This window comes from Chrysoperla carnea, chromosome 3 (genome assembly GCF_905475395.1).
Source record: "Chrysoperla carnea chromosome 3, inChrCarn1.1, whole genome shotgun sequence".
Taxonomy (NCBI): domain Eukaryota; kingdom Metazoa; phylum Arthropoda; class Insecta; order Neuroptera; family Chrysopidae; genus Chrysoperla; species Chrysoperla carnea.
In genome coordinates this window covers 19,680,420-19,707,113 of record NC_058339.1, presented here as the reverse complement: position 1 = coordinate 19,707,113, position 26,694 = coordinate 19,680,420, and the positions used below count along the sequence as shown (strand labels likewise).

General features: G+C 29.8%; 1 protein-coding gene and 1 non-coding gene across 2 annotated transcripts; one reads left to right on the top strand and one right to left on the bottom strand.

The window, feature by feature from the left end:
- The first annotated feature begins 495 nt into the window (after positions 1–495).
- Positions 496–25,978, top strand: LOC123295911. Its single transcript, XM_044877373.1, has 9 exons — positions 496–736; positions 18,614–18,808; positions 19,666–19,749; positions 20,727–20,957; positions 21,244–21,432; positions 21,666–22,737; positions 23,658–23,941; positions 24,540–24,728; positions 24,883–25,978. The coding sequence occupies exons 1-9, from the start codon at positions 496–498 to the stop codon at positions 25,749–25,751; spliced, it is 3,354 nt and encodes a 1,117-aa protein (XP_044733308.1). The 3' UTR covers positions 25,752–25,978.
- On the bottom strand, positions 23,344–23,461 carry LOC123297052. Its single transcript, XR_006535236.1, has one exon. It is a non-coding gene; the product is annotated as a U4atac minor spliceosomal RNA (small nuclear RNA).
- Positions 25,979–26,694: the final 716 nt, after the last annotated feature.

Genomic DNA, 26,694 nt, shown 5'->3' with positions numbered 1-26,694 from the left:
TGCTGTTAAATAATATATGAAACTCCAACATCGTATTAAAATTGAAATCGTACGGAGAGGCAGTTGGGTACCAGCTAGTTACTAATAAAAAGATAATATTTACATATTATTAAGAAGTTAAAAAACAGTAGATATCATTTTAAAAACTGAATGAAAGAATAGCTTCAATAAGAGCAGAGCGATTGTAAGAAGGCATATAAAATAAATATAATAATAAAATACAATGAATATTCAAACGTGCGACATCGCATTAGTACCGACTTTATTAGTTACAGTATTTATATTATTTATAATATAGGTACAATAGTTGCAGGTGTAAACTATAATGGCGATATTGAAGACGTTCAGTCCGCGCTCAGGTGCCGACGCACAAACATGTGCTTATATTATCATAATAATAATCATAATCATAATATTATGTGCTATAATAACAACAACAACAACAAAAACAACACTTTATCATCTGTTAAAACATCAACAACAAATGTCATTGCCATGCCGTCGCGACGTCAATCTAAAATTCGACAGCAAACGACACAGATCAATTCATCCATTAAAAATATTTTTAGTGATATTATTACAACATTAAGTATGCATCAAAGTGGTGTTGTGGTGATGTGGTGGTGTTTTATATTGTGCACCTGCTTTATTCTGGATGTGTCTGGATCACCGGTCATTCGTATACAGAAAGATTTGGTATCTGCAAAAGATAATGCAAATTCGTCATTAAATTTGGGTACTTAATTTCAATTATTTATTTTTAACTCTTTCGGTCAGGGATTTTTTTTCAAATTTCGATTTCCCTAAATCTTTTTTTATTTTATTTTTCCTGTATTATGTGTATGATCACGATGCCACAGTGCAGACGAAAGCCATAAATGCGCCGAAAATCGAAAATTTATGTAATTCACTCCAAAATTAATTCGCAAGGGTTTTTGGGATTGCTGATTACAAATTTTATATCAAATATACGTAAATTAACCCCCTTCATCCCTTATAGACCAATCTCTGGGGTAAAATATCATGTATTCTCTATTATAATCGACTTACGTATGGTTTTCGAAGGTTTTAGTGTCGCTTATTACAAATTTTATTTCAAGTGTGCGAAAATTCACCCCTTTCATCCCCTATCGACCTCCAATGCACCAAAATTCGAAATTTTGAAAATTTAAATAATTCACTCCAAAATTGACTAGCAGGGACCTTTGGACAGGGTTGCTGATTACAAATTTTATGTTAAATTTACGGAATATTGCCCCCTTCATTTTTATCGGCCATCCCCGGGATAAAATATCAAATTAACGTAGTATAGAAGCTCAATTTTCTTATATTCAATAGCCAATACTTTTCTCAGTAACCTCCAATAGGTTCAAAAGCTGAATGTTATTACTGTTTCAATTACAAACTTGAATAATGTAAAAGAAGAACTTTATATTTCTATTTCAGCACTTTCACACGATTATGACTTTTCCTTTTGTATCTACTGGTGCTTGGGAAAATGCCACTTTGCGACTGAAAGTAAAGAGAAGTATTAGGGTACCGGGCGTCACTGTAAACGGTTTTCATTTCTCAGAAGATCCCTTGTAGAAAACTTAATGATGAAAAAGCCCTGCATAGCTAACTTTTTTAGAAGGTACGCTAAAGAGCCCGAAATAACGAAGGAGCGCAAAATATCAGAAAAATATCGTACCCGATAAACTCTTCTAACTTCTAATCGTTCTCGAAGCCAATAATCCATCGGATAGATGCTCACCATTAAGTGTTTGGAAACTGTTTTAAGCGTCTTTTCAAAATATGTTTCTTATCTTATCTTATCTTATAAATCTCATGTTAAACAAACTTTTTTCAAACAAATCTCAATTCAACAAAATGTATTTGACTGCTCTTTTCTTGGATTTGCTAGAAATTAGAATGACAGCGTTTCGTTTAATTTAAATGTTGAAATCTAGTTTTGAATATATTCTTTTACTCCTCAAAAAGAGTCTTTGGTTTAATGAATGATTACAAATAACAAATTTGTAAATTGATATCAAATATTCATATTAATATAATAAAATAAATTATTAAATTAGAAGAGTAAATGGTAATTTTAATCATGAGAAATTTCTTAAAAAAATTTACTCATCTCCAAAAATTTAACTACAAAACACACAAATCAAAATAACGTTTCTACCTAAAAGATTATATTCAGTTTTAATTTATCTTATTGAGAAAAATAAATTAAATACACATATGTTTAAAAAAATACAAATAAATAAATAAAAAATAATAATAATCAATTCATTTATAAAAAAAAAATCATGAAGCAACAGTAAAAAAAATCTGCTCTGTACGCCACATAACTTCTATATACAGGAATATAAACATAATATAAAAATTTGAAAATGAAAGAATGAAAAGTGTCCGAAATTATTGAGATTGTGTTAATTAAATTAGAAAAATTTTCAAAAATTCTACCGGTAGTATTTGATAAACTATAATAGATTTGTTAAAATGATGTAGCAAATTAAAGTATGACTTGATTTTCCCATCGCTTCCACCATATTTGATTTACATACGTCTTTTAGATTTAAATAAAAAATTAAAATAAAAATTACTTTTAAAAGAAGAAGCTTTTATAGTACTAAAAAGCCAAAAATAATTTTTTCTATGGATTACTCATACTTGACTCATTGTAAAAGCTAGAGGAGCTCATCTTAAAATATCAAAAATAATTCATATGAAAAATTATTTTTTACTTTTTCGTACAATAAAAAGCATATTTCTTAAGTATATTTTATTTTAATATTGAAATTAAAACTCAAAAACGTATGTAAATTAAATATGGTAGAAGCGATGGGAAAATCTAATCATGCTCAAATGTGCATTTAACATAAGCATGAAAAAATTTCAGCTCAATCGAAAGCGAGAAGTGAATCAAATTGCAAAATTTCGGGATATACGTATATGTATACAAAAAAATTAATTTTATTTCATTTTAAATAGACGCAAATAAATCTGATAAAAATCTGTTTCTATGAATTATGTAATAATGTTATATGCATGGACGTAAAAATATTTAAAAAGAAAAAAGATATGACCGAGCAACCAGGATTTTTTCTAAATCAAAAAATAATAAATATGTAATAGTTTAAAAAAAAAACTAAAACTACTTTTTAGTTTAGCTATAAAAGCGTGTTTTTAAATTTTTTTAAATATTATTTATTATGGAATTTTATCTGCACTTCCACATCAAATATTTTTTAGTTTGTCCTGAAGATCCTGATCAGAATAATCGAGCAAACTTAATTAAATTTTTGTATTGACTCAAAAAATCTTTTTGTTTTGGATTATCGTGTTAACGGATTGATGGATGGACGAGCGGACAGACGTACGGATAACCGGAAATGGGCTAATAATGATAATAATAAACACTTATATTAACTTGGGACCAAATTTAATATACCTTTTAATAAAATAACTTGGGACATAATTATTAATCCAAGCAATTGAAAGTAATGAGTTGAGGACAAGTGAAAACAAACAATTGACTGAGTTAATTGTTGCAATACCATGTATAAACAGTGTTGATTACGGAATCGTTTGTTTTTTCACGTCATATAAGTAAAGAGAAATAACCAGCCATACACACATATCACATACACATGACTGATATTTCCATATAATACATACTATACCATATTCGAACCTAATTTTCGCCCCCACGGATAAACAGTGATGTTTTCGAAAAAATGTTTCAAACAAAAGTTGTTTATTTTTTTTACATTTCTTACATTTAAACTTTTATTCTATCTCTAACGGTTTACAAATGAGTCCTACGGACCCATGATCCAATTGACCTATGTTGCTCATTTACGAACTTTACCAAAATGTTTACGACCTAAGCACGCTCAAAAATTTCAACTGGATATCTTTTTTCGTTTTTGAGTTATCGTGATGACAGACGGACAGACAGACAGACGAACAACCGATAATGGATTAATTAAGTGATTTTATAAACACCTATACCAAAATTTTGTTCATAGGATCAATATTTTTAAGCGTTACAAACTTGGGACTTTACTTAGTATACCTTGTTATATTTCATATACATGGTATAATAAAACCATCCAATGTCATATTAATGTCTGTGTTAATCGTTTTCAGTCCTTTCAAGGACAATTTTTAATATTATTACTCGAAATATCAAAAATATTGATATGTTAGTATTAAATTTAAAATAAAAATAAAAAAAACAACTTTCCCATTCATTACTTACCGGCTTTTGTATCTTAAAAAAAGAAACAAATGCACAACCACACACGTAAACTTACATACGTACGTAGTATATACGTTTATAATGTTATGTACATTGTATTGAATTGAATTTAAACTTGACTTTATAAGTTTACCTTTAATAAACGGACAAAGATAGATGATACCTGTTTTGTTGTAGGCGTTTATAAGTATAATATCTATCTACTGCTGATTGTTTGTTCGCTGCATCTTTTGTATATTCAATATTAAAATTTATAAAAAGAAAAAAAAAATCTTTTTTGGTTATGCATTATATTTTTTATATATTTTACAGAGAGTTTTAAGGATATTGAAGATACAATGCACTTTTGACAACACGTATTAACTTCCCAGAAAATTTCGATGATCTTAAACCATAAGTTTAATCCATTTTTTCTGTTTATCTTGAAACAGCTGAACCGAAAGCTGGGGTTGCCAACCGTACCGAAATTCAGATCATTTTATAACATCCTCCAGAAAAGTCCTGCAAAACTAACTATTATGATGTATTCCCTCAATTCGTAAAGTAATAAAAAGATAATAATGTTCTCTACACACGGCTCCATAAAAGCCTGTGTCAATTTTCTTTTATAAGTAGTACGTAAGGAGTCCAGGCTAAGATAGTGATTAAAAAAATAATTAATAAACTTGGCAACCCTAGTAGTTAGTACATTTGGCAGCCCTAGTAGTGAGTACATTTAATTAAGCCGAAAATGTGGAAAATTAGTGGAACAGTTCCTATTTCAAAAATTTGCGTGAGTGTTCTTTAGACCTTCAGGAACATTCAGCCGCACTAACCTCGGCATTACAAAGAAAACTGAGAAAATTAGGGTAGTTTTCCCATCCCCAAAGCACTCCAAATAGTAACAGTGAAAACAAATCAAAGTTTCACTTCAAAAATCGTCTCCCGAAGGTTTTCGAGGTCGCTGATCATGAATTCAACGTTAAAAAGCAACTGAGTACGGTTGCAACCCCATTAAAACTTCCCTTGGAACTGACAGATAAAAAATTTATTAAATTCAAAATTTTACACCAGAAATCGTCTCTTGAGGAGCTTTAAGGTGAGCTGTTCAAGAATCCATGGTCAAAAAGCAACTAAGGATTGTTGAAACCCCAAGAAAACTATCCCTAGTCAATGTCAATGGTAAAAATAATTTGAAATTTCTGAATTTCACCTCAGAAATTGTCTCTTTGCGGTTTTCGGAGTCGTAGTTCTCTAAAAAATCTCTTACAACAAACATCTCATTTATAATTTTTTTTTATATATAAAACAAAATTATGAATAATTTAATGCTTGTGCATTTTTTGACAAATTAGACAGATCCACCTTCGGTATTTTTTAACTATGTTTAAATATATATTATATACATAATAACATAACAAAATTATAATATTATGTAGAAGAAGTTTTTTAATAATCTATTCCGGAAGTGGTTTATCTTTGTTTTAAAATCTTGGTGTCTCTTTTTAAATTATTATCATTATATATTGTATAATTATTAAATTAACTAAGAAGCATGCATCTGCATACTATATACATACTATAATATGATGTATTATATGAGTAAAATTTTAAACAATAATATGGTCATTTTCACATCATATTTAATAAAATGAATAATTAATCAAATTAAATTTTACGAGATTCATTAATCAAAGCAAAGAATACAACTATTTATTCTAATTTTTAGTTATCTTAAACTACCCACAGCATTGATCATGTATGGGATTAAGAATAGCTGAAGAGCTTGATGACAGTAAAGTTCAATTTTTATTTTATTTTATAATTTTTATAGCTGATATAATTTTATAGTACCATGAATCATCAATCTTTAGATTAGATTAGCTAAGATTTGAGTTCGGAGTAAATCTTAGAAGATCTACTGTACTGCGGCTAGTTTGATCTATATTGTACTTCCTTTGCTCTAGAAGCTTTAGAATTTTCCCGACTAGAAATTTTAAAGAAAGACCTATTGGGGTCTCATTGGTTTCCCATGCAAGGCATCACCTATAGGCTGTGACTCAAAGGCTTGACCGTCCCTAATTAGGAATGAGAAAATTCCAGGTTCGATGAGAAAATCCCAGGGTTCCATTAAGATATAACTTTTGTGCAACTTTGGCTTCAATTGGGAATCCTAGAAATTTTCATAACAGAATTTATTATTTGATCAACCGTAACTTGAAAACTACACGTTAAAAAATTTTGTGGCCGAGATAGCTTTTGATTAAAACGATCGGAAGAACATTTCGGGGGCAGTTTGAAAAAGTTTCACAGAAAGAGAGTTTTCTATCTTATCATGCGGGGTCCTTTACCTGGCGAAGTATATGGATAGCCGTAAATGCAGGTCATAAGTTTAAACTATTTGGAATAACTCTGAGAGTAAGAAAAGAATGTACGGTTAAACCATTTTTGTTATTTTTATTATTAGTTCACATTCCAATAAAACTTGTTAAATAAAACTACTAATAACAAACACTATAGTAGATATAAGGCTTCACTGCACCTCCACCATTTCTGTTGAATCTATTTGTTTTAATTAATGTTTACTTTAAAAAAAAAAAAAAAAAATTTTATTTAAAATGGCCTTCGTTCTCTGATGGGCTTTGAGCCCAAGCTGACTCTTAAATTACTCTAAAGGACTAAGATAAACTCAAAGTGCCTTCTTTTAACCGAATAATTGCCCTAATTTTTTTTAAAATGTCTTAAGACTTGATTTGCAGATATTTGGGGTGGTATAGTTACTGATGCACTTGGTATACGTTTATTTACATTTAAAATGAGGAAATATTAGAAATAGCGGAAATACTAGAGTCAAGAGTGAGTAATCCTCGAGAACTGATAGTATTTTCCACGGTCTCTATCACAAATATATCACAATTTACCATAACTAGAAACATTTTTTATGGTCTGATGTGTTAATTCATTCTGAGTTATGATTTTTGTAGATCAATATGATCAAAAGATTCGAATGCGTTAGATTTATCTAGTGGTCCTACTCTATAACTCGGGTTTAGCCAACTAGACAAAGCAGAGTTCAAATTTACAACAATTTTCCATGGCAAACAAATTTTAGATAGATTTACGATTATGAGATTGTTCAAAACAGAATCCTTCCTAGGCGAATTCAACTCGCACCAGTGTTTTGATGTTCGCTCTATTTTTAACATCGGAAATAAACATATTTTTGATACCTTTTTTCGTTTCAGAAATAAATTACATTTAAATTCGAGCAAAAAATCTTATGAGATTATCTTATGAGGTACTAATTACATTGTTTGCGTGATCCATCATAAATTTCGCGAGACTTGAAAAAGGTATTTTGACCTTCACAAAAATATCGTTAGTCACATACTTCTTAAGGTATTTGATTCTTGAAAATTGATTGACGTACCTATAAATCATGTACAAGCGAATAGAAAAAATTTAAGTAAAAAATACTTTTCATAGTACTTCCTTTAAGTTATTACAACAAGAAGTAAAAAATAAATTTTTTCCATGAACCACCTATATTTGACTATTAACAAAAGCTTGAGGCGCTCATGGCTGAAATGTTAAAGAAATATTGTAAGCGCCATTTTCCATTTATTGTTACAAGATAGTGTAAAATAACCTTTCTATTAAATTACGATTTTTGCCCCAATTATTCCTAAATAAATTTTTTGTATTATATAAATACGTTTTTCGACTACCAGGTAGTTCATCATCAGTATGAATTAGCTAATCGTAATTACTCTTATTGTAAATTGTAATAACTAACGAAGCTCATTCTCGTTTATAGTACATCAAATCTATTTTCTACTTGGAATTAGAATATTTAGAACACGGTATTGTTCAAATGTAACTCTTTCGGGACACTTTCTTCAAACTTTCACTATCTATAAGAGAATGAATTATTGTCACCGGTTCAACTGGGTAACTTAATAAAATATAATTTCATAATTACTATGAAATATAATTGTTATTCTAATTTGCTAAATAACGGTTAATTAATTAAATTTAATTTATGTATATTTTTCTAATTACCATTTTTCCAAGATTAGACCACTATTCCGTATTATTGTAGATAGTAAAGAAATTTTTTGTTTTCAGTTAATAAATTTTTACATTTTACAACAAAAGAAATATGGGTGCCTATAACAAATATAAATCAGCAATATGAATTATTTAAAAATAATAAAGCCACAAATTTGTTATCAGTCACTAAATTATATTTTAATTTTTTTAATATAAATACACCCGCACGTTTCGATAATTATTGTTAGAAAGTTAGATCACATTTATAATCACCAATACTCAATGCAAATTATTCGGTAAATATTTCATCCCGGCCATGCGATACCCTTAGAGATAATAACCGCAGTGATATTGATTCAAACTGAGTGAAGATTGTTGACCATAAGGGCCAAGCTTGGAAACCAAAACTGGCCGAGTCTTTTATTTACATCAAATGATAACTTCTAGATATTGGATAAATCCTGGTTTCTGGTTTTGGCCGAAGCTTGAGTGAAAGTAAAAAAAAAATTTAATTTCTGTAATGTATATAGAAATTCGACTGTGCTTTTCTGAAACTTACTAGAGCACAGTTGAGAAGAGTGGTAGGACTCTTGACAGGACACTGTCGATTAAACTATCAGCTTCATAACATGGGGGGTCTCTAATGATCCTACTTGTAGAGCTTGTATGGAGTGTGACGAAAACTCCATACATATTATTTGCAAGGCGTCAGATTTAGAATGTTCGGTTTCAAAACCTTGGATCCATCAATCCTGGTAGAGATCCTGGCGGAGAAGCTGTGAAGACATCTGGCCTCGGCAGAATCATATTTTTATTCGATTTTACAGGTTTCAAGGAGGGCACAGAGGACTCTCAGTCTAGGTGCTAGGGACCCACTTAGGGTGAATGGCTTTACCGCAACCGACTTTTTTAATGTGTCGATAGCAGCGTCAAAATCAGTAGTACGCGAAATATCCTGAGTCATAGTTGATTTCAAATAGTTTTCACGTTATTTTGAATACTCTAGATCATTTAAATTACTCACCTCTTGTGTGTGTAGATTGCGGCCTTTCTTACCGAAGTGGCATAGGTTTACCGCACCTAAAACCGCAACTGAAGCCACTGTACCAACCTCTTCTTTATTTCATAAACTTAAAAATGTTATGGAACGTGTTCTGGTGTTCTGTGCGGTGTATAATGTTCAAGAAAGAACTAATCAAAGTTATCATTTAGCATTGTAATTGTACTATTATTAACTTTTAAAGTATCTAACTGGTTGGTCTATTAGAATTCAATGATCTTTATAAACAAACAAAGCTATTAAAACTTTAAATGGTTTATGAAAGTGCTAGTCATAACGGAGTTTAGCGGATTCGCTAGTTCATTAAATATTTAGTAACCTAACATAACATAAAATTGTGTGGGAGGTTATTTGATACTTCATGTGTAAAATGTATTCAATAAACAATTATTTCTGGAACCTAGTGATGCCGCGAGAGATGAGAGAAACGAAACGATACGAGTATACGTCATCGAGAGACGAGACGATAATAAGAATCCTGACTTTGGTAATTATTCAAAAGACAGAAAAAAGATATTCGAAGAGAGGGAGGCGATAAATGTTAGATGTTCCAATCAATCTTTATTGATTTTTAATCTTCAAAAATCTAGATACTAATCAGAAACCAACAAATTCTTTATAAAAGCTTTTAAGTTCTTCTATTATTTTATTTGGAATTCTTGTCAAACGGATAAATCGATCAGATACTAAGAATTATTATTTTTATTTGAATACCAAAAATATTATAAACTATAAAAACGAGGCTAGACGAGACGATAAAAAGCATTCAATGATAGAAAAGAGGCGAGGCATCTCGCCTGGTGGTAAAACTATACTGCAAGCTTCTTCCTTCTTGTGTTGGACCATAAAAACTAAACTTGTATCAACTTTTTTGATTTAGTATGCAAAACAAAGTTTGAACTTAAGTGTATATCTGACAGAATTGTTAGGCTACGAAAAACTGATTTATTTCTAAAATTACATGTGCTTAGTATGCTTTGAGTGTGCCTACATTGAGACCATTTTCGTCTGTATAGGTTTGATGATTTCTTTTTTCTACGACAGATTCCTAATTTACACAAACTGATTTTTTTTCTTAAATAATTCGTTTATCCATATTCAAATTGAAATCATTTCATATTCAGGCGAAATTTTCGGGAAATTCGCAATTAAGGTCGCAATACAGTTACGCCTGTCCTGTTTTGACTTTGATCATGAATATTATCTAAACAAGTCAAGCCTAAATATTTATTTATTTATTGATAAACAATTTTTGATAATTCAACAATGTATCGTCTAACTAATTATACTTTCACTTAATTCAAGGGCACAAATCGCCAGAAGTTAAAATAATTAGTAAAATGTATCATGTTACCATCAATTTAATTAGAACTGCATATCAAAATTTTGTTGTTTAGAACTACATAACTTCTTACAAACTACCTTGTACCTAAATGAATAGATTTTGTACTAATTTTAATATGAAATATTTTCAAAAAAACTATGAGAACGATTCTTACCTATGCATAGGGTTTGTGTTAATTCGAGAGAGATTTGATGAGATCGAGACTGGGTCAGGATTACCTTACTAAGCTTTGGGTTTCAAACTCTTATTTTATGACTCGGTAATGGACTCTAATTTGGTTTAACAGGCTATTATATCATGAACTGAAAGCATAAGGTAAATACCCGTTAAATAAAATTAAATACATTAAGTTTCGTAGAAGACGGGACCCATTAATTTGCTATCGGTTTTTTATTTTCAATTGGATCCCGCTTTCTATTAAACTTAATGCGGGTATTTAACTTAGGCTTTCAGTTCATAATATATTCTGTTAAACCGAAGTACAGTTGACATTGTTCATAGTATATTTTAATTATATTTTTTATTCTCAATCAATTGTTTCGGTTTTATAAGTGCAATATTCAATTTAAGCCGGGTTTTTGATTTGTTTATATATTTTATTCTTTTTCTTGCAGTTTTTCGTACTTTTCGTTGACGCTGTTATTTAACCTAGACTATAAGTAACAATTATTTTTTGTTTATTAAATAGAATAATTAATATGTACTTAAACAAATTCTTCAAGTATAAAGTTCATAATTTTCATTCATAATATACGATGAACATGAACATGAATGAAGAAGAAAAACAAGTACATTTTATTGATAGATACTTGTAAATGTAAAAAAATTATGAATGTAATAAAATTCATATTATAAATAAGTATATTTATTAAAGAATGAATTAAAAACAATATTTTGAATAAACTTAAACCAACTTCAAAAAAATGCATCATAAAAACAAGCCTGTCCTGATACATTATAAATGTAAAATTTTGACTGGTCGAATAGTTTTTGAGATACGGACTAAAATCGATCCAAATATTGCGATATCTCCGAAACTCTGCATCCAATCATTAAATTAACCCGATTTTTATACTTTTTGGATCAAAATTACCCCATCCACCGAAATTCATCAAATACAGAACCAAATTTTTTTTTGGCTTTTTCTCGATTTTTTCAAAGGGGTACCCCTTAAAAAAATTGCAAAAAATCGAAAAAATTTTTTTATCTCCAATTTCGATAAAACTCAGTATATAAGGTAATTTTGACCCAAAAAGTACAAAAATCGTGTGCATTTGTTGACTGATCGAATAGTTTTTGAGATACGGACTAAAATCGATCCAAATATTGCGATATCTCAGAAACTCTGCTTCCAATCATTAAATTAACCCGATTTTTCTGCTTTTTGGATCAAAATTACCCCATTAACTGAGTTTCATCAAATTCCAAAACAACATTTTTTTCCCGATTTTCTCAATTTTTTCAAAGGGGTACCCTTAAAAAAATGGCAAAAAATCGAAACATTTTTTTTAACTCCAATTTCGATAAAACTCAGTATATAAGGTAATTTTGACCCAAAAAGTACAAAAATCTGGTGCATTTGTTGACTGGTTGAATAGTTTTTGTGATACAGACTAAAATCGATTCAAATTTTCATCTGTCACGTTACCCAATCCTTGTTTTTCTAGGATCACAGACTATAATTTATTACATAAATTAAAAAATAATCATCTGTGTCTATAATTTTATAGAATTGAAATATTTTATTCAAATTAACATGGCAATCTGATCAAATATTAAAACCAGCGAAGACCACGCGTTATATGCCTATAAAAAAATATTCAGCCATTTGATAACCGCCTCCGTAAATTTTTTCGTCGGTTAAAAATATAATATAAATATTATTTTACACTCTCAATGGGATATGTTCGCGGAAATAGTCTTCATGTTTATTCAATATTATCATATAAATGGCAGGCAAACAAGTCAATATGGTTAAACATAAACATTTTATAAATACATAGGTAATATTATTATTATAATTATATAAATATTATATATTCTCAGAAAAAATAATACATATTACTTTAAATATCAACAATTATAAATTTATTAAAAACGAATTAATACCATCATGAAACCAAAAATATTATTTAACCATTCTTGGAAAAAATTCATACCATAAGACCATAACAAACGATAAATAAACAGTCCGAATTGCATTCAATTCTGTGCACATACAAGAAACATGCGACTATATCTTTCCGTCTTTTCATCTTAATCGATGTTATACATCATACAGAACAAGCCGGTACCCGCTCGCAAATACCATTTTGAAAACAAATACCCCCCCCCCACGTAATATACTACAACTCCTCTACTTTCTTCGCCCCTTAGCACCAGCTTTGATATCATTCCTTGGATTGCCTTTGGCCTGGCTTCGTCCTTCGATCTCATATATATTTAGTTTGAGACGGTCAGACCGACAGACAACCGGAAATGCAGTAATTAGGTGATTTTATGAACAACATAGGCGTAGTTACCGTCGTATCAGCCGTATCAATGATAAGGTCCCCGAGCTACAAAGGCCCCTTACGTATCCAAGCAAAAATTAGTAAAATATTATCCACAATGTCACTTAAGGGGCCATTCATTAATTACGTAAGCATTTTAGAAAAACTGAAATCGTCTTCAGCTATACATGATTCGATAAATCAATTTGCCGAAAAAAGGCTAGAAAAGTGTGTATTTAATTTGAATTGTTTGGCTAGCTCAATTTCTAGGAGGAAGTGATAATTTAAAATCAATAAATATTTATTTAAATTTAATCCAAGTAATTTTTATTTATTTTGTGAGAAATCTTCACCCTTCATTTGGGCCTGCCAAATTTATGTTGATACGGGGCCCTCCAAGGCGAGCTACGCCACTGATGAACACCTATATCAAAATTTTGTTCCTAGCATCAATATTTTTAAGTGTTACAAACTTGGAACTAAACTTAGTATACCTTGATATATATCACATATATACATGGTATTAAGATATCCTTTACATGTATAATTATTCGTTAGGTCTCCGAGCTTATTTCTCTCGCAGTATATAATACAGATAATAAGATTCATAGTCCCTAAATACATTTCAGAGGTTTTATTGTTACAAGAAAATCATCAAATTCAACTCTTTCTCAAATCAAATAAAGAGATAAGCAGATAAAAGTTTTAAAATAGTGCCCCGCTCTGAATCACCGGACCATTTAAATTTTCTAAAAAAAAATTAAAATCAATCGAAAAAATGAATATGGATCTATGAGTAATGAATATGGATAAAATAATTAACATAATTAACAAACTTTAGAGTATTTTAATATTACTCGAATTTTATTTGACAGACACACGACTCTTCTTGACTGTTGGAGGCTCTCGAATTTCACCGCAATACAAATAAATTATTATTATTACTTTTTGTTTTTGTTTACTTTTAATCATGTATACGATATTTATTTACATAATGATCTCTCGATTATAATTGGTGATCTGCATCAATAAACATCTTGTCTAGTAATCTTAATTAAAGAGAATTGAAAAAAATACATGGATCCAAAAAGTCCGGGTTCGAGTGTATTTTTTTTCAATTCTCTTTAATTAATAAATTATTATTTGAAAAAAAATAAACTTTTATATTATCAAAAATTCATTCATAAAATTCATTGTAAAATACATCTTTTTTTACAAATTAAATTTTTTTTAATATTCAAATTTTATTTATTTATGTTCTTAGTGATGCCTACATATAATTCATTTACCTTAACTTCAAATATTTATCACGAAGACATACAACACGTATATAAATTAAATTATATACCTATAGGTAGTTGTGTATTTCACCGCCATGGACTGATACTTCAATGTGACTATAGTGGCCCAGCTGGTCCTCATTTTCACAGTAATTTTATAATAAATGTACAAAGTATATAATTTATTTTCAATTTACACACTTACTTCTTGCATTTTGTTCGACATCATAATAAATTTAAAATTGCATGCATTTTAAAACATATCCATTCAAGCAACAGTATATGGTACCTATATGTCTTATACGTCCATATAAAGGTGAAAACATGCTGAGAAATAACTGTAGAAAATCTACCCATTTAAAAGAAGCTAAATCGAGGCTTCCTTAATAACTCCGTTCTGTCAAATATATTAACGATTTTTCAAGTATTAAGGAAAATTGTCCTATAATGATCTCACTAAGAAGAAATGTAATTTACAGCCAAACTAACCGAGATAACGTCGAAATATTTTTGGTTTCTTTATTCTGGCTTAGAATTATCTTATGAAATATCAATGAAAAATTTTGGTTAAATTATTAGCCTTCAGTATTTCGAAAATTAAGCTTTTTCGTCTAAATTCATCAAGCTTTCATCATCAATGCTTTCATCATCAAAATTTTATGGGGTGTTGAAAAATTTCGACGCTTAATATCTTGCTCATGCTCAAAAATTTATAAAAAACTCAATAAACTAATCGCATTTATTTGGAATTAAGATTTATCTGCATAATCATACTTTTTTAGCAAATAATGGCTTGTCCAAAAATTTTACTTTCTATCAAGTCAAAAAAATAACTTATGAATGACCAATTTATTATTTTAAACCATTCGGTTATTTTAGAATTAGGATTTATCTACACGCAAAATGTCTCTTGAATGGCGGCCAATGACAATTTAAATAAATCAGTAACACACATACAAAATTACAAAGCGAGTTAAAAAATTTGTACAACATATTATACGTGAATGCAATTGTCTCCATATTTGTTTACAGCAAACAGATTAATAACAACAAGTACTTAAGGATGTTCAGGTGTACTTTAATCTGAGGTCAACAAAACAGAAATAATTAGTCCTGACTAAATTCATAAAAATCCCATCTGTCATTACAGTGGGGTTCCAATTTGCCAAGTGATTAACTTCATGCTCAAAAGCTCCCAAAACAGATTGGTACTCATAATTAAGCTGTTAGTTGTAAACTTTTCAAGTTATGGACGACAAATCTAAAATTGTATACATGGCCGTTGTAAAATAACCGGGCAAAAATGTTTTTAATTTATTGTCTGATATGCTAAAACTGAGAAAACACACACGATAGGTTAAAAGAGCTCAATTATTTCATTAAGATGCCAAAAAGCGATTTCATTCAAATCCATACGCTAGTTTTTGCGTGAAAACGTAACAAACAATCAAACAAACATCCTTACTTTCACATTTATAGTATACTAGCGGACCCAACAGACGTTGTCCTGTGGAAACGTAACTACAATTCATTAATACCTATACTACGTTTAGCCTGTCTGCTACACTCATCCCGCTAAACCCCAATTTATCTCCCATTTATTGGACCGGCCTGAGCTTCGACCTTTGGCCTGGCCTTCGGCAGTGGAGCTCGCTGCGCTCGCATATGGCTCTAATAAATGCCTATTGACAATAAAAAATACATAGTACACATAGTAAGTTGTAATATAATGTGATATGATTTATATGCGCTCCCACCATTTAATGAGATTTAACTTTTTTGGTGTGGAACCCTTAAAAACAGTTGTAGTGGACCGAATGGTAAATCTAAACCATTCTCCAATCCCCTTGAACTCACACAAAAAATTTCATCGAAATCGGTCCAGCCGTCTAGGAGGAGTTCAGTCACATACACACGCACACAAGAAATATATATATTAAGATAGAGATGAATAAGACACGTGATGGTTATATAGTTCTGTATTCCTGTATTGATTAAAAAATAAAAATTTTTTAATTTAAATATTTAACTTTGTGGCGTCAAAATTGTTAACGTTTCTCGGATCCCTAAAAAAAGCTTAGATTGCCTCTAATAGAATTTCGAAAAAAAAATTTTAACCGTTCATGTTTTCATTCAATGACGAAAGAAAAACGCTAGAACTTCCTTATAACGTCTTGTGTAACAATCTAATAAAATACGGTATGCAAGTCAGTTTCAACTTACAAGAAGGGATCCTCATTGACGCGAATAACAACATAATAATGTCCGCTTATATAGGTATATGTAAATATTACGTTTTGTACACACAATGCTACAAAACAACTGTTGATTGAGTAGGTTTACGTGAAACAAAAATATTATCTTTGTGTATACAATAAATATATACACTGATCATAAAGAAAAACGGACCACTTGTAAATAGTCAAAATTTTCCAAAACAGCTGCGTCTCCAAGAAAAATAATTATTTTCAATTATAATCGAATGAAGACAATCTAGGACTCATTCAAAAGCCTGCACTAAAATCGAAAATATGACATTGGTTTTGATAGCGCTACCTTGATTTATAAAGCTCAAACGAGAATGCGTTCAAGTGTATATTAAAATTAAAAAAGAAATGGACAAACTTTTAAGGACTTTAGTTCAATTACCGCAAATAAAGTTTTGAATTCCGGGTACGCTTTCATGAAAAGGCCCATAAGAATTAAAGGCTAACATTTTCATCTTTTCAATGGTTAGTATAAGTAGTGGAAGATGTTAAAATTTACTGTGCTTTTGAATCATAACTAAAAACCACGACAAAATTTGGAATGAATTGTAGCTGATCCCGTCCCGAATAATTTTCTCGGAAATTCAGGATGCTGTTCAAACTAAAAATTTCAATTTTCAAATGACCCGATTTTTTCGATAACCAGTGTATATAATAAGTATATATGTAGATGTACCTCCACAATCTACAAGAACAGTCACTACACCGTCAACATCATGTTTTAAAAACCAAACGTGGCTTCATAAATATTAAATGCAAATAAATAACAGTACTTGAACAATAAAGACTATTTTAGGTATATACTTACGATAGTCTTTTTTGTATTAATAATAATATCACCTTAAAATACAAGTATACGCAGATAGGATGATAGATTCATATATTATTTTCAATAGGTCAAATTTCCGAAATAGAACCATTTGACTTTATAATTATACATAGACTAAGCATCGCCTACTTTTCCCTACAGTGAGAAGCGTGCCAATATCTAAGGTAACTGCTTAGGTCATTTAGGGAATATAGGGACATTTATCAAAAAAAATTTCAGATTTGACTGGTCGGTTCGCCGATCAAGTCTACAAACCCATCTAGCCAACTCGCGAGTTTGGCTTATTGTATAAAAAAAAAAGTATAACAACAGCCCTATTATCTATCATACGTTAAAAGTCAGTTACCATTCTGTAGCAAAATTCTCTTTGAAATCTCGGATTACCACACAATGGCGGACAAGTCAGCCAATATGTTGGTGAACTTGCTCGGGGAAAGTTCGGGCAATGTGTGACAGCCCTTATTGTCAAATGTCAACGAAATATCTTGCAGGAGACAAACAATAAATGATAATCAAAATAATATCTATTAATTTAAAATAAATTGACTTTTGCACACCCGGTATAAAATATATTTATATACAATATATTTTATTAATATAATAATTATGCAAAATAATATAACAATTTATATCTTTTTTTATATACTTTTTATTTTTTAGCTAAAGGCTATAATGTACATCTGTTGTGAATAGGAGTTCTTTTTTTATTTTCATTTTATAAATTTTGTAATAATTGTTGATAAATTGATGATGTACCTATAATTAACTATTTATTATGTTTTCTGTCTATTTAAAATTAAAGTTTTACTATTTAAATGGCAATGATCAATATAATATAGTTCATTGACTTTTCAATCGGAAAAAACATTCTGATTTACCAATAAGTCCACTATATGTGCAAAATTCGAAATTAGTTTCGAAATATCGCTCTAAATATCGATAAAGTTTATACATGATTTCGAAAAATTAACGTTAAATAATAATAACATTTAGTTAATCTAAATGAAATCCGTCTAATTTAATTAATTTCCAATATAAATTAACTTTCAGGCTGTGCATATAAAGGCAACGTATATTCTCATCGTTCACATGTTCAAACTGAAGAGCCTTGTTTGAATTGTACTTGTTCACATAGTACATTAATTTGTTATTTACGAGTTTGTCCAGATTTACCAGACCCTCCACCGGTTGGTTGCATCGTGCTACAACGATATCAAGTATGTTGTCCTGAATTGATTTGTACCGGTAAGTCCTAATAGAACAAACTGTTAGGGAATGTTATTTTTTATTTTTATCTATTTGATTACTAATATATTGCAGTACCCCTAAGAATTTGTAGTTCATTACCTAAAAATCCCGCCCAAAAACAATGATGCGCTATTTAGATTATTGAATTTTCTATTACTTCTAATGTAACCTTTAAAAAATACCAACTTGTACTAACTGAACTTGTGTTAAATCAACCCAACTAAATTAGAAATAGTGGAACTATAATTCAGAACAACTTTTCAATCAAAATAAGGGGCTCAAAGTGGGCATCTTTTAAATACCCAAGTGGTATTAGCCTAGTGCCCCACAAACGATCCGGCCCTGTAAAAATCTAACGATTTAGACACAAACACTTTTCTGAATCTTATAGTACCGAATAAAGGCGTTTCTGAACACATGCCCTTCATACCAAAATGCTTGTTTTGCTGTTTCTATTACCTCGTATAGCCAAGATTTTCTTTTCGAGAACAAAACTCTAAATTTAAAATATGTTTCTAAACAAAATAAAGTTCTGAAGCTCATGTTCATCATTTCGGTACAAATTAAAAAAATTCTCAAAGTTCTGTATCTAATATCTATCATATACCAATATTCTGGTTTTGATATATCCTATTAGCCCCTTTACCCTTTAATATCGGCCATTTATTCGAATTCTAGCAATAATAGGCGATATTAAATATAAATTTTATTAATTTAAAACACCAACTGTTTTTATAAAATACATATTTTTCCAACATATGCAATAAAAAACATTTCAATAAATTATGTAACTGTAATTTGATTTTAAAGAAGAATTCAATTATACTTTTTAAAAGCTGTTTTATTAATTTCAGAAAACCGTAAAGGAGGAAATCGAATTGAAAGTCGATCGGAACTTGACGCTTCGTTATTTCCACATAAATCTTTAATTGGGGAAGGTATAGTATATGTATAAATATATGTAGGTATTTAACTAAGTTCGTGTAACATAGACCAATAATATATCCATACAAATTTATTATTTTGGTCACGTAAACGGATCGAATGAACCGATTTTAATCATGTAAACAAATGTAACCGATCTATGTAAGCAAATTTTATTAAAGTTTGCATTCATATCAATTTTCAATAAACAATACTTAAAGTCGCGGTAACGAAACTCTAAAAACGGTCAAAGTTCGAAAAATTTGAAGTAAAACGGATTTAAATGCGGTTTTCTACATTCGATTCGTTAGAGGGTCAGAAAATTTTGTGACCTAAATTGATTTAAAAGATAGTAAAATATGCAATTTGCATAAATAATATGCATTTTAAATTAATCGTAAATATACTAAACTCACTAAATTGCCCAGTTGTATTTGCTGCTTTCTATTTGTGAGCCCAGAAATCTGAGACCATTATAGTAAGCTTTTATATATGAAAGCTTTTTTCTTGTCAAGTTTCAGAACCTGAACTGTTTAATTTCTTCTTAAAGCGATATATAATCTATCAATGAAATGCACAGAAAACCATTTTACTTCAACAGTTGAATTATCTTTTTATATGACAATTTAACTCGGTTTGTGTAGGATGATGACCTAAATAAGAAAATTCATCAACCAGTAAACCGGAAATGAATCTAAAGTAATTGAGTTTTATGCAAAATATAGGACATAGTGTAATTTGTTTTTTAGATTATAATTATTTATAGCACCTTTTAGCTATAGGAATTTGGGCACTAGCATGGATCAGCATTTTATTATTTATAAAAGTTGAGTTTTTTAAGTTTGAGGTCAAAAAATAGTTCAGGACAAACCATTTTATATGTATAGATAATATAAATTTAATTTTTAGCTAATAATAAATAAGCGTAATGTTATATTAATATTACTTGAATTTTTTATCGTATTTTTTTATAATTTTTTCATTTACTTAGGTTGTGTGTCCAATGGAACGATCTATGCAGAAGGTTCAGCAATGCTATCCTCATCAGAATGTGAACATTGTTTTTGCCTTGCCGGTCACATGAACTGCGTGAAACCAAAATGTCTACTTCCATTAAAAGGTTGTGAACCAATTTATGAAAAAAATTCTTGCTGTCCAATTCGTTATGATTGTTTAAAACATAATGGAACTACCAGTACAACAGAGAAACATCAAAAAGAAGGTATTATTGTAATAAACATTAAACAAGTGTTTAATGAAAACAACAAAATTTAAAACCCCCGAAAAATCTATCCGGTACGGAACCCTTAACTCGCACTTGAAACATAGCTAAAGATCCTCTCCATTAAATTCGAGCAGTATGTCAAAAAATTTTGCTCAACTTATTCTGTCTACCCTATTACAAATGAGTCTCGAGAATAAATTTCAATAAAAAAGTTGAAGGTTTTCACTAGAGGTTTATCAACAATTATAAATCCTTTCTACTGTGTTAAATTTTTATTTTTTAGTTTGTTACTCGAACGGGAGTATTTTCTATGAAGGTGAGAAAGTAGTGGTACCAGGTCATTCCAAATGCGATAACTGTTACTGTTTTCATGGCAAAATTCATTGCGAACCTTTATCCTGTGCACCAACTTTAATGGGCTGTGAGCCAATAATACCGCCAGAAAAATGTTGTGCAACAAGTTATAATTGTAGTAAGTATAGAATAAATTTCGTTGGAACTGAAAGTTTGAAATTTTAATTAAGACCTCGTTTTAAAAATTTGAAAATTAGCCCCTTTCCATGAAAAATAATCCAATGACTTCGAAGACTCTTCTAATATTTAGACCATAATTGGATAAGGATTATTTTTGTAAATTCAGCCATTAATGAATCCGAATACCTACTATATATTGTATGCCTATAAGTCATGTTTCTGTTATAACAGGTGGTACAATTGAAGTGAAACCTAATGGTTTTTATGCCAAAAATCCTCCTGATGTTAGTAAAAACTATGCAAAATTACGAAAAGAACAACACGTAAAATACATATCAAATGAATCCAATCGTAATAATGTAATACCAACTGAAAAAAATTGGAGGAAAACAATTAGCCAACTAACAAATTTAGATAAAATTCTAAACGAAAACCACACTACAACATATAATTCTCTAATTGATGGCCGCAATAACCGTCGAATAGATCGACCAAACAATCAAACAAATGAAATATCGAATCATATTGATGACGAAATCTTTACAACCACCTCAATGGAAGATTTAACAACAACTTTGAGTACAATTGACACCACCGTATTCACTACAACAGAATCAATATTTGAAAGTACCACAACTGAAATTACTACGGAAAATGATGAAAATATAACAACGACTGATTCCAATGTAATAATGACGACCATAAATTCTATGGACGATGGGAATCAAACAAAATACATTACGAATGAGAATATGTCGTATAAAAGCAAAACTGAAATAATAACAGTTGAAAACTGTAGTATAACAAATGATAATTCTTCAGTAGTACCATCAAACAGTACAATAATTTATACGAAAACGGTAATCACTACAAATTTTAGTAATGGTACGAATAAATTTAAAAATAATACAATTGAAAATAGTACGGAAACGGTAAATGTGCTATCAAATAAGAATTTAGTAAATAGTACACATGATGACAATATGAAAATTGAAGGTGATAAAAATAACGAAACTATAACGAGTAATAATATCCAAACTAAAACTGATGACCAAATATTAGAAGATATAACATCAGAAATTGCTGAAGCTATTAAGGAAGAATTATTAAAAAGTGATGATGCATCTATAAAGGAATTGAATATTACCGGAAAAAATCATGATAATTCAACAATGAACATGTCTATGAAAACATTATCACCAGATATAGAAGCTATTTTAAATATCACCAAAATAAAGAATCATGATTTTGAAGATTATGATTATAATGAACCATCATTGCCGCCATCTCTGCCTAATTTGAAGTAAGTAACTTTATATTATGAAAATACAAACTTTCCCTCCTCAACTTAGCTGCGTTTAGATATAGGTAATGGAGAGTAAACTGATTGCGGATTGTAGGAATCAGGGCCGTAGCCATTGAATTAACACGCAGGCGTCGTTTTTTTGGTTAGATGATCACTATATATACGCCCTTTTTAGGATGAATCCTACAAATTTACATCAAACGCCATAACCTCAAATCTCTGTCAAACATTATTACAATTTACAAGATTAAAGATGTCCCGCTGGGAGGATCGAAAGTAGATTATTTTCCTATTCACTACAACAGGAACAAATCAAGATAAAAAAAATCACGCATAATTTTTTTCATTGGCAAAAAAATAAATGTGCTTTTAAGAATTTTAGCGGGTGCCCAAATATTAAGAATCTGCCCTGTTTGTTAATTTGGGCATGGGCTGCTGCTGAGTTTAAACTTCGTTTCTCTTCATGTTTAAATTATTCGCGCCTACACACATGCATCATTACTATTACCATTATTATAATGTTAAGAGGAATGAGGTACAGTTCTAGTAAATGTCAACCCCCAATTGCTCTTTTTTATTAAACCCCCTATAAAGTAAGGGGGCTTTTCCAAAAATTGCACTCGTCACATGAGGACGGGCACGGTTATTTTTAGTTTAGGTGTCAGCAACAGTGAACTCACTTACGATCATAGGTCACTTTGCTCTCCTAGACAAGGAAGGAATATAATAGTGAATTATGTGTATATATTATATGATCTTCAACATAGCATTAGTGAGAGTACTTAATTTATAAAGATTTATTTAAGGATTACCGAACGAACTATACAAATTGTTTTATGCTATATTATTTAAATATATAAAAACGCATAAAATAGCTCTAAAATTTAAACAATTTACTTAATCTTTATCATTTTTAGAATTATTCCATTTGTAGCAGCAGATGCAGTAGACGAAACAATAGACACTGGTGCTTTTTCAAATTTGCCTAAAGATAAAATTTTAGTTTCTGAAAATCCATTTCGTTATGACAATCAACCAATAAATTTATTTTCGCCACCAATTGAAACAGAGGGTGGTTTTCTGCCAAGGGATCCACCAATAATTGATTCATTTTATGATAATAGCTATCACACTACAAATATTGTGGATATAACTTCAGTTACTCCAGTTCCATCAATTACAAACCCACCAAAAATAAACGGTAAATTCATATATAGGGTGACAGAAAACAATAACATGAGAAGAACAAAGTGACATAGTAAGAAGAAAATTCCTTTGCCGTTTTATGATCCGATTGTCGTTATAGTACCATTACTGTGATATGGCTTCGTTAACTTTCGAGAATTTCTTGATTAATACTAGTCAAATTGAAATGTTTCTAATGAATAGTCTTAAAAAATAAAATTAGCTAGAATTTATCCCTCTTCGCATCATTTTTTCACTAATTTTTTGAATTTACTGAGATATATACCTACGTTCAATATTCTAAAGATATTTTGAACACGCTCAGATAAAAAGAGGATAAATTTGAGTAAATTTTATTTTCTTTAACACGTTAATTATTTTTTAAATAGTCATTTTTTAATAAAAACAGTGTTAATCGGTAAATTCTCAAACTTACAAACGATAATTAACGAAGCTTTATATCGTTAATGTTACAAGAGATCCAAAAACTGCAAAGGAATTTACATTCTCTTTATTATCACTACGTTCTTTGAATGTCATAGTTTTGGAACACTCCATAAAAAGGCAACTAGATTTATTATTCATATTAACAAGTTTTTAAATTGTGATTTTAGAAATCTGTTTTTCAAAAGGAAGAGAATACAAACATGGCGAGCTTTTATCACCACCAGATTCATGTATATTATGCATGTGTTTCTTTGGAGATATTGTATGCCAAGAACCTAAATGCCCTCCATTAAAACCTGGTTGCACACGACTTCCTGTTAAAGATCAATTAAGCTGTTGTGGTCATGTGATATGCGGTAAGAGGTCATAATCTTAAGGGTTAAGGGTCAGTCCGAATTTTCAATAAATCGATTTTTCAATTTTATACTTTATTAAAGTATGATGCTTCGAACTAGCCCTAACCCCTCAATGATTGTTTTCGAATAATAATTTATATTTATTTGTACACAGATAATGAGTCTCCAACTGTTGTGTTAGATCGAATTGATACTACATCAAACTCTCAAAATACAATTACAATAGCAAATAGAATAACCACACCTGATCCATTTCGTGATGTAATTCGTACTGAACCAGCACCTGATTTACAATCACTAATTGGTGATATAATACCATTTTTAAAATCTCAAGAAACTACTACTATTGTAACGACTACAACAGTTGCATCAACTACCCCGTCAAACTTATCTTTCAATGAATACAATAAAACGAAAAATGCAACTACAGAAGTACCAATAACCCAAATTACTACTACAATCAAATCGAATAGTTCTGAAGATAGTCCAAAAATATCTATTCCTGTAAAAGATGATGAAGACGATTTTTCATTCGATAAAGTTTTAGAATTATTATTTGCTTCGGAGACAACAACAAAACCTTTAACCACGACAGTTAAAAGTGACACTTCAACAGATGGAGATTTAATTGAATCAAGAATTGTAAATAATAATTTTGATAACGGAATAAATTATCTCCCTCTTAAATTTCCATCTAATTTAGAAGATAGAATTGAAGTAAATAATGGAATTAATTCATCTATAAAATCAACTGTAACTCCGATAAGTATCTCTACAACAACTGTACCAATACCAAGTCCAACAAGCACAACGGAAAAACAAACTTTACAAAATTTAGATCATAGTATTCATCATAATAAATTAAATGAAGCTCATAATAGTGTAGGTTTACTCAAGTTAGCAGGATGTAATATATATGGACGAATGTATCGTGTTGGTCGTATTATTTCAGAATTATCCGGACCATGTCTAGAATGTATGTGTACAGATATTGGAGTCCAATGTCGCCCACTAAAGTGTTGAAATGTTTTCAAGTTCAGTCAGTACAGCTCAATTTCATTAATAAGTTATCTAAGTATTATCCTGAAAAGGAGTGAGATATTTTTTTGGGGTGGCAACTACTTCATATAAATTTTAATTCTAACATCTTCGTTCTGGTGAATTATTCGTTATAAAGACCCCTTAGGTATTTTTTTGCAATATTTAATAGCAAAAAAATATGCTACTCAGAAATTTGAATTTTAATTGCTTAAAATCAACGCCTCTCCTAAAATATGTCTCACTTTTTCCCGTGGGTTCCGAATTTTCTTTTTAAAATGTTGTAACTTAGATAATTTATCAACTTTAAGTCTGTATTAATGAGTTTTTATGGCTATTTATTCTAGAGACTGAGTTATTGTGTCGGATTTAAGTGTGGGTAAATTCTTTAAGAAAATACTCATAGATTTCACAAAATTAGAGTTGCTACTATAAGGGCGAAAATATTTAAAAACTAATAATCGTTTTTCATTTACAAAAACCATTTTTAAAAATAATAAATTTGATGTAATTTAATGGTAGTGCCCTTCTTCTTTTTAAATACGACAGTGTTTTGACGATAATTCTATTTGAAAAATATAGAAAGTCAAATTGACTTTAGCAATAAAATGCTATTTCATTAGCTCTCCAGGCAAAAATAAACAAAATTATTTTTTTGCAGATAAAGATGTGCTAACTGTGCCTATGGTAGGTATAATTTAAAATGTAAGAAAAAAATTTGTATGCCTTTTCTTTTAGCTAAACTTATCTGATTTAATTTAGGGCATTATATGACCATAGAGTTATTATTATATGACCATAGAGTTATTAAATTTTAAAATCATTTTTGTCAGACAACAAAACCCATGACAAAACTATCAATTTGACGGCGTAAAGTGGTGACTTTAGTAATTAATCCCCCAAATTTTTCACACTTACAACAGTAACC

What these genes read in the sequence shown, in the direction of transcription:
- LOC123295911 (XM_044877373.1), top strand. Translation starts at nt 496, where the DNA reads ATGCCGTCGCGACGTCAATCTAAAATTCGACAGCAAACGACACAGATC. An exon ending in TCCTGAATTGATTTGTACCG is followed by an intron (nt 18,809 to 19,665) that starts GTAAGTCCTAAT and finishes TATTAATTTCAG; the next exon opens with AAAACCGTAAAGGAGGAAAT. An exon ending in AGAGAAACATCAAAAAGAAG is followed by an intron (nt 20,958 to 21,243) that starts GTATTATTGTAA and finishes TTTATTTTTTAG; the next exon opens with TTTGTTACTCGAACGGGAGT.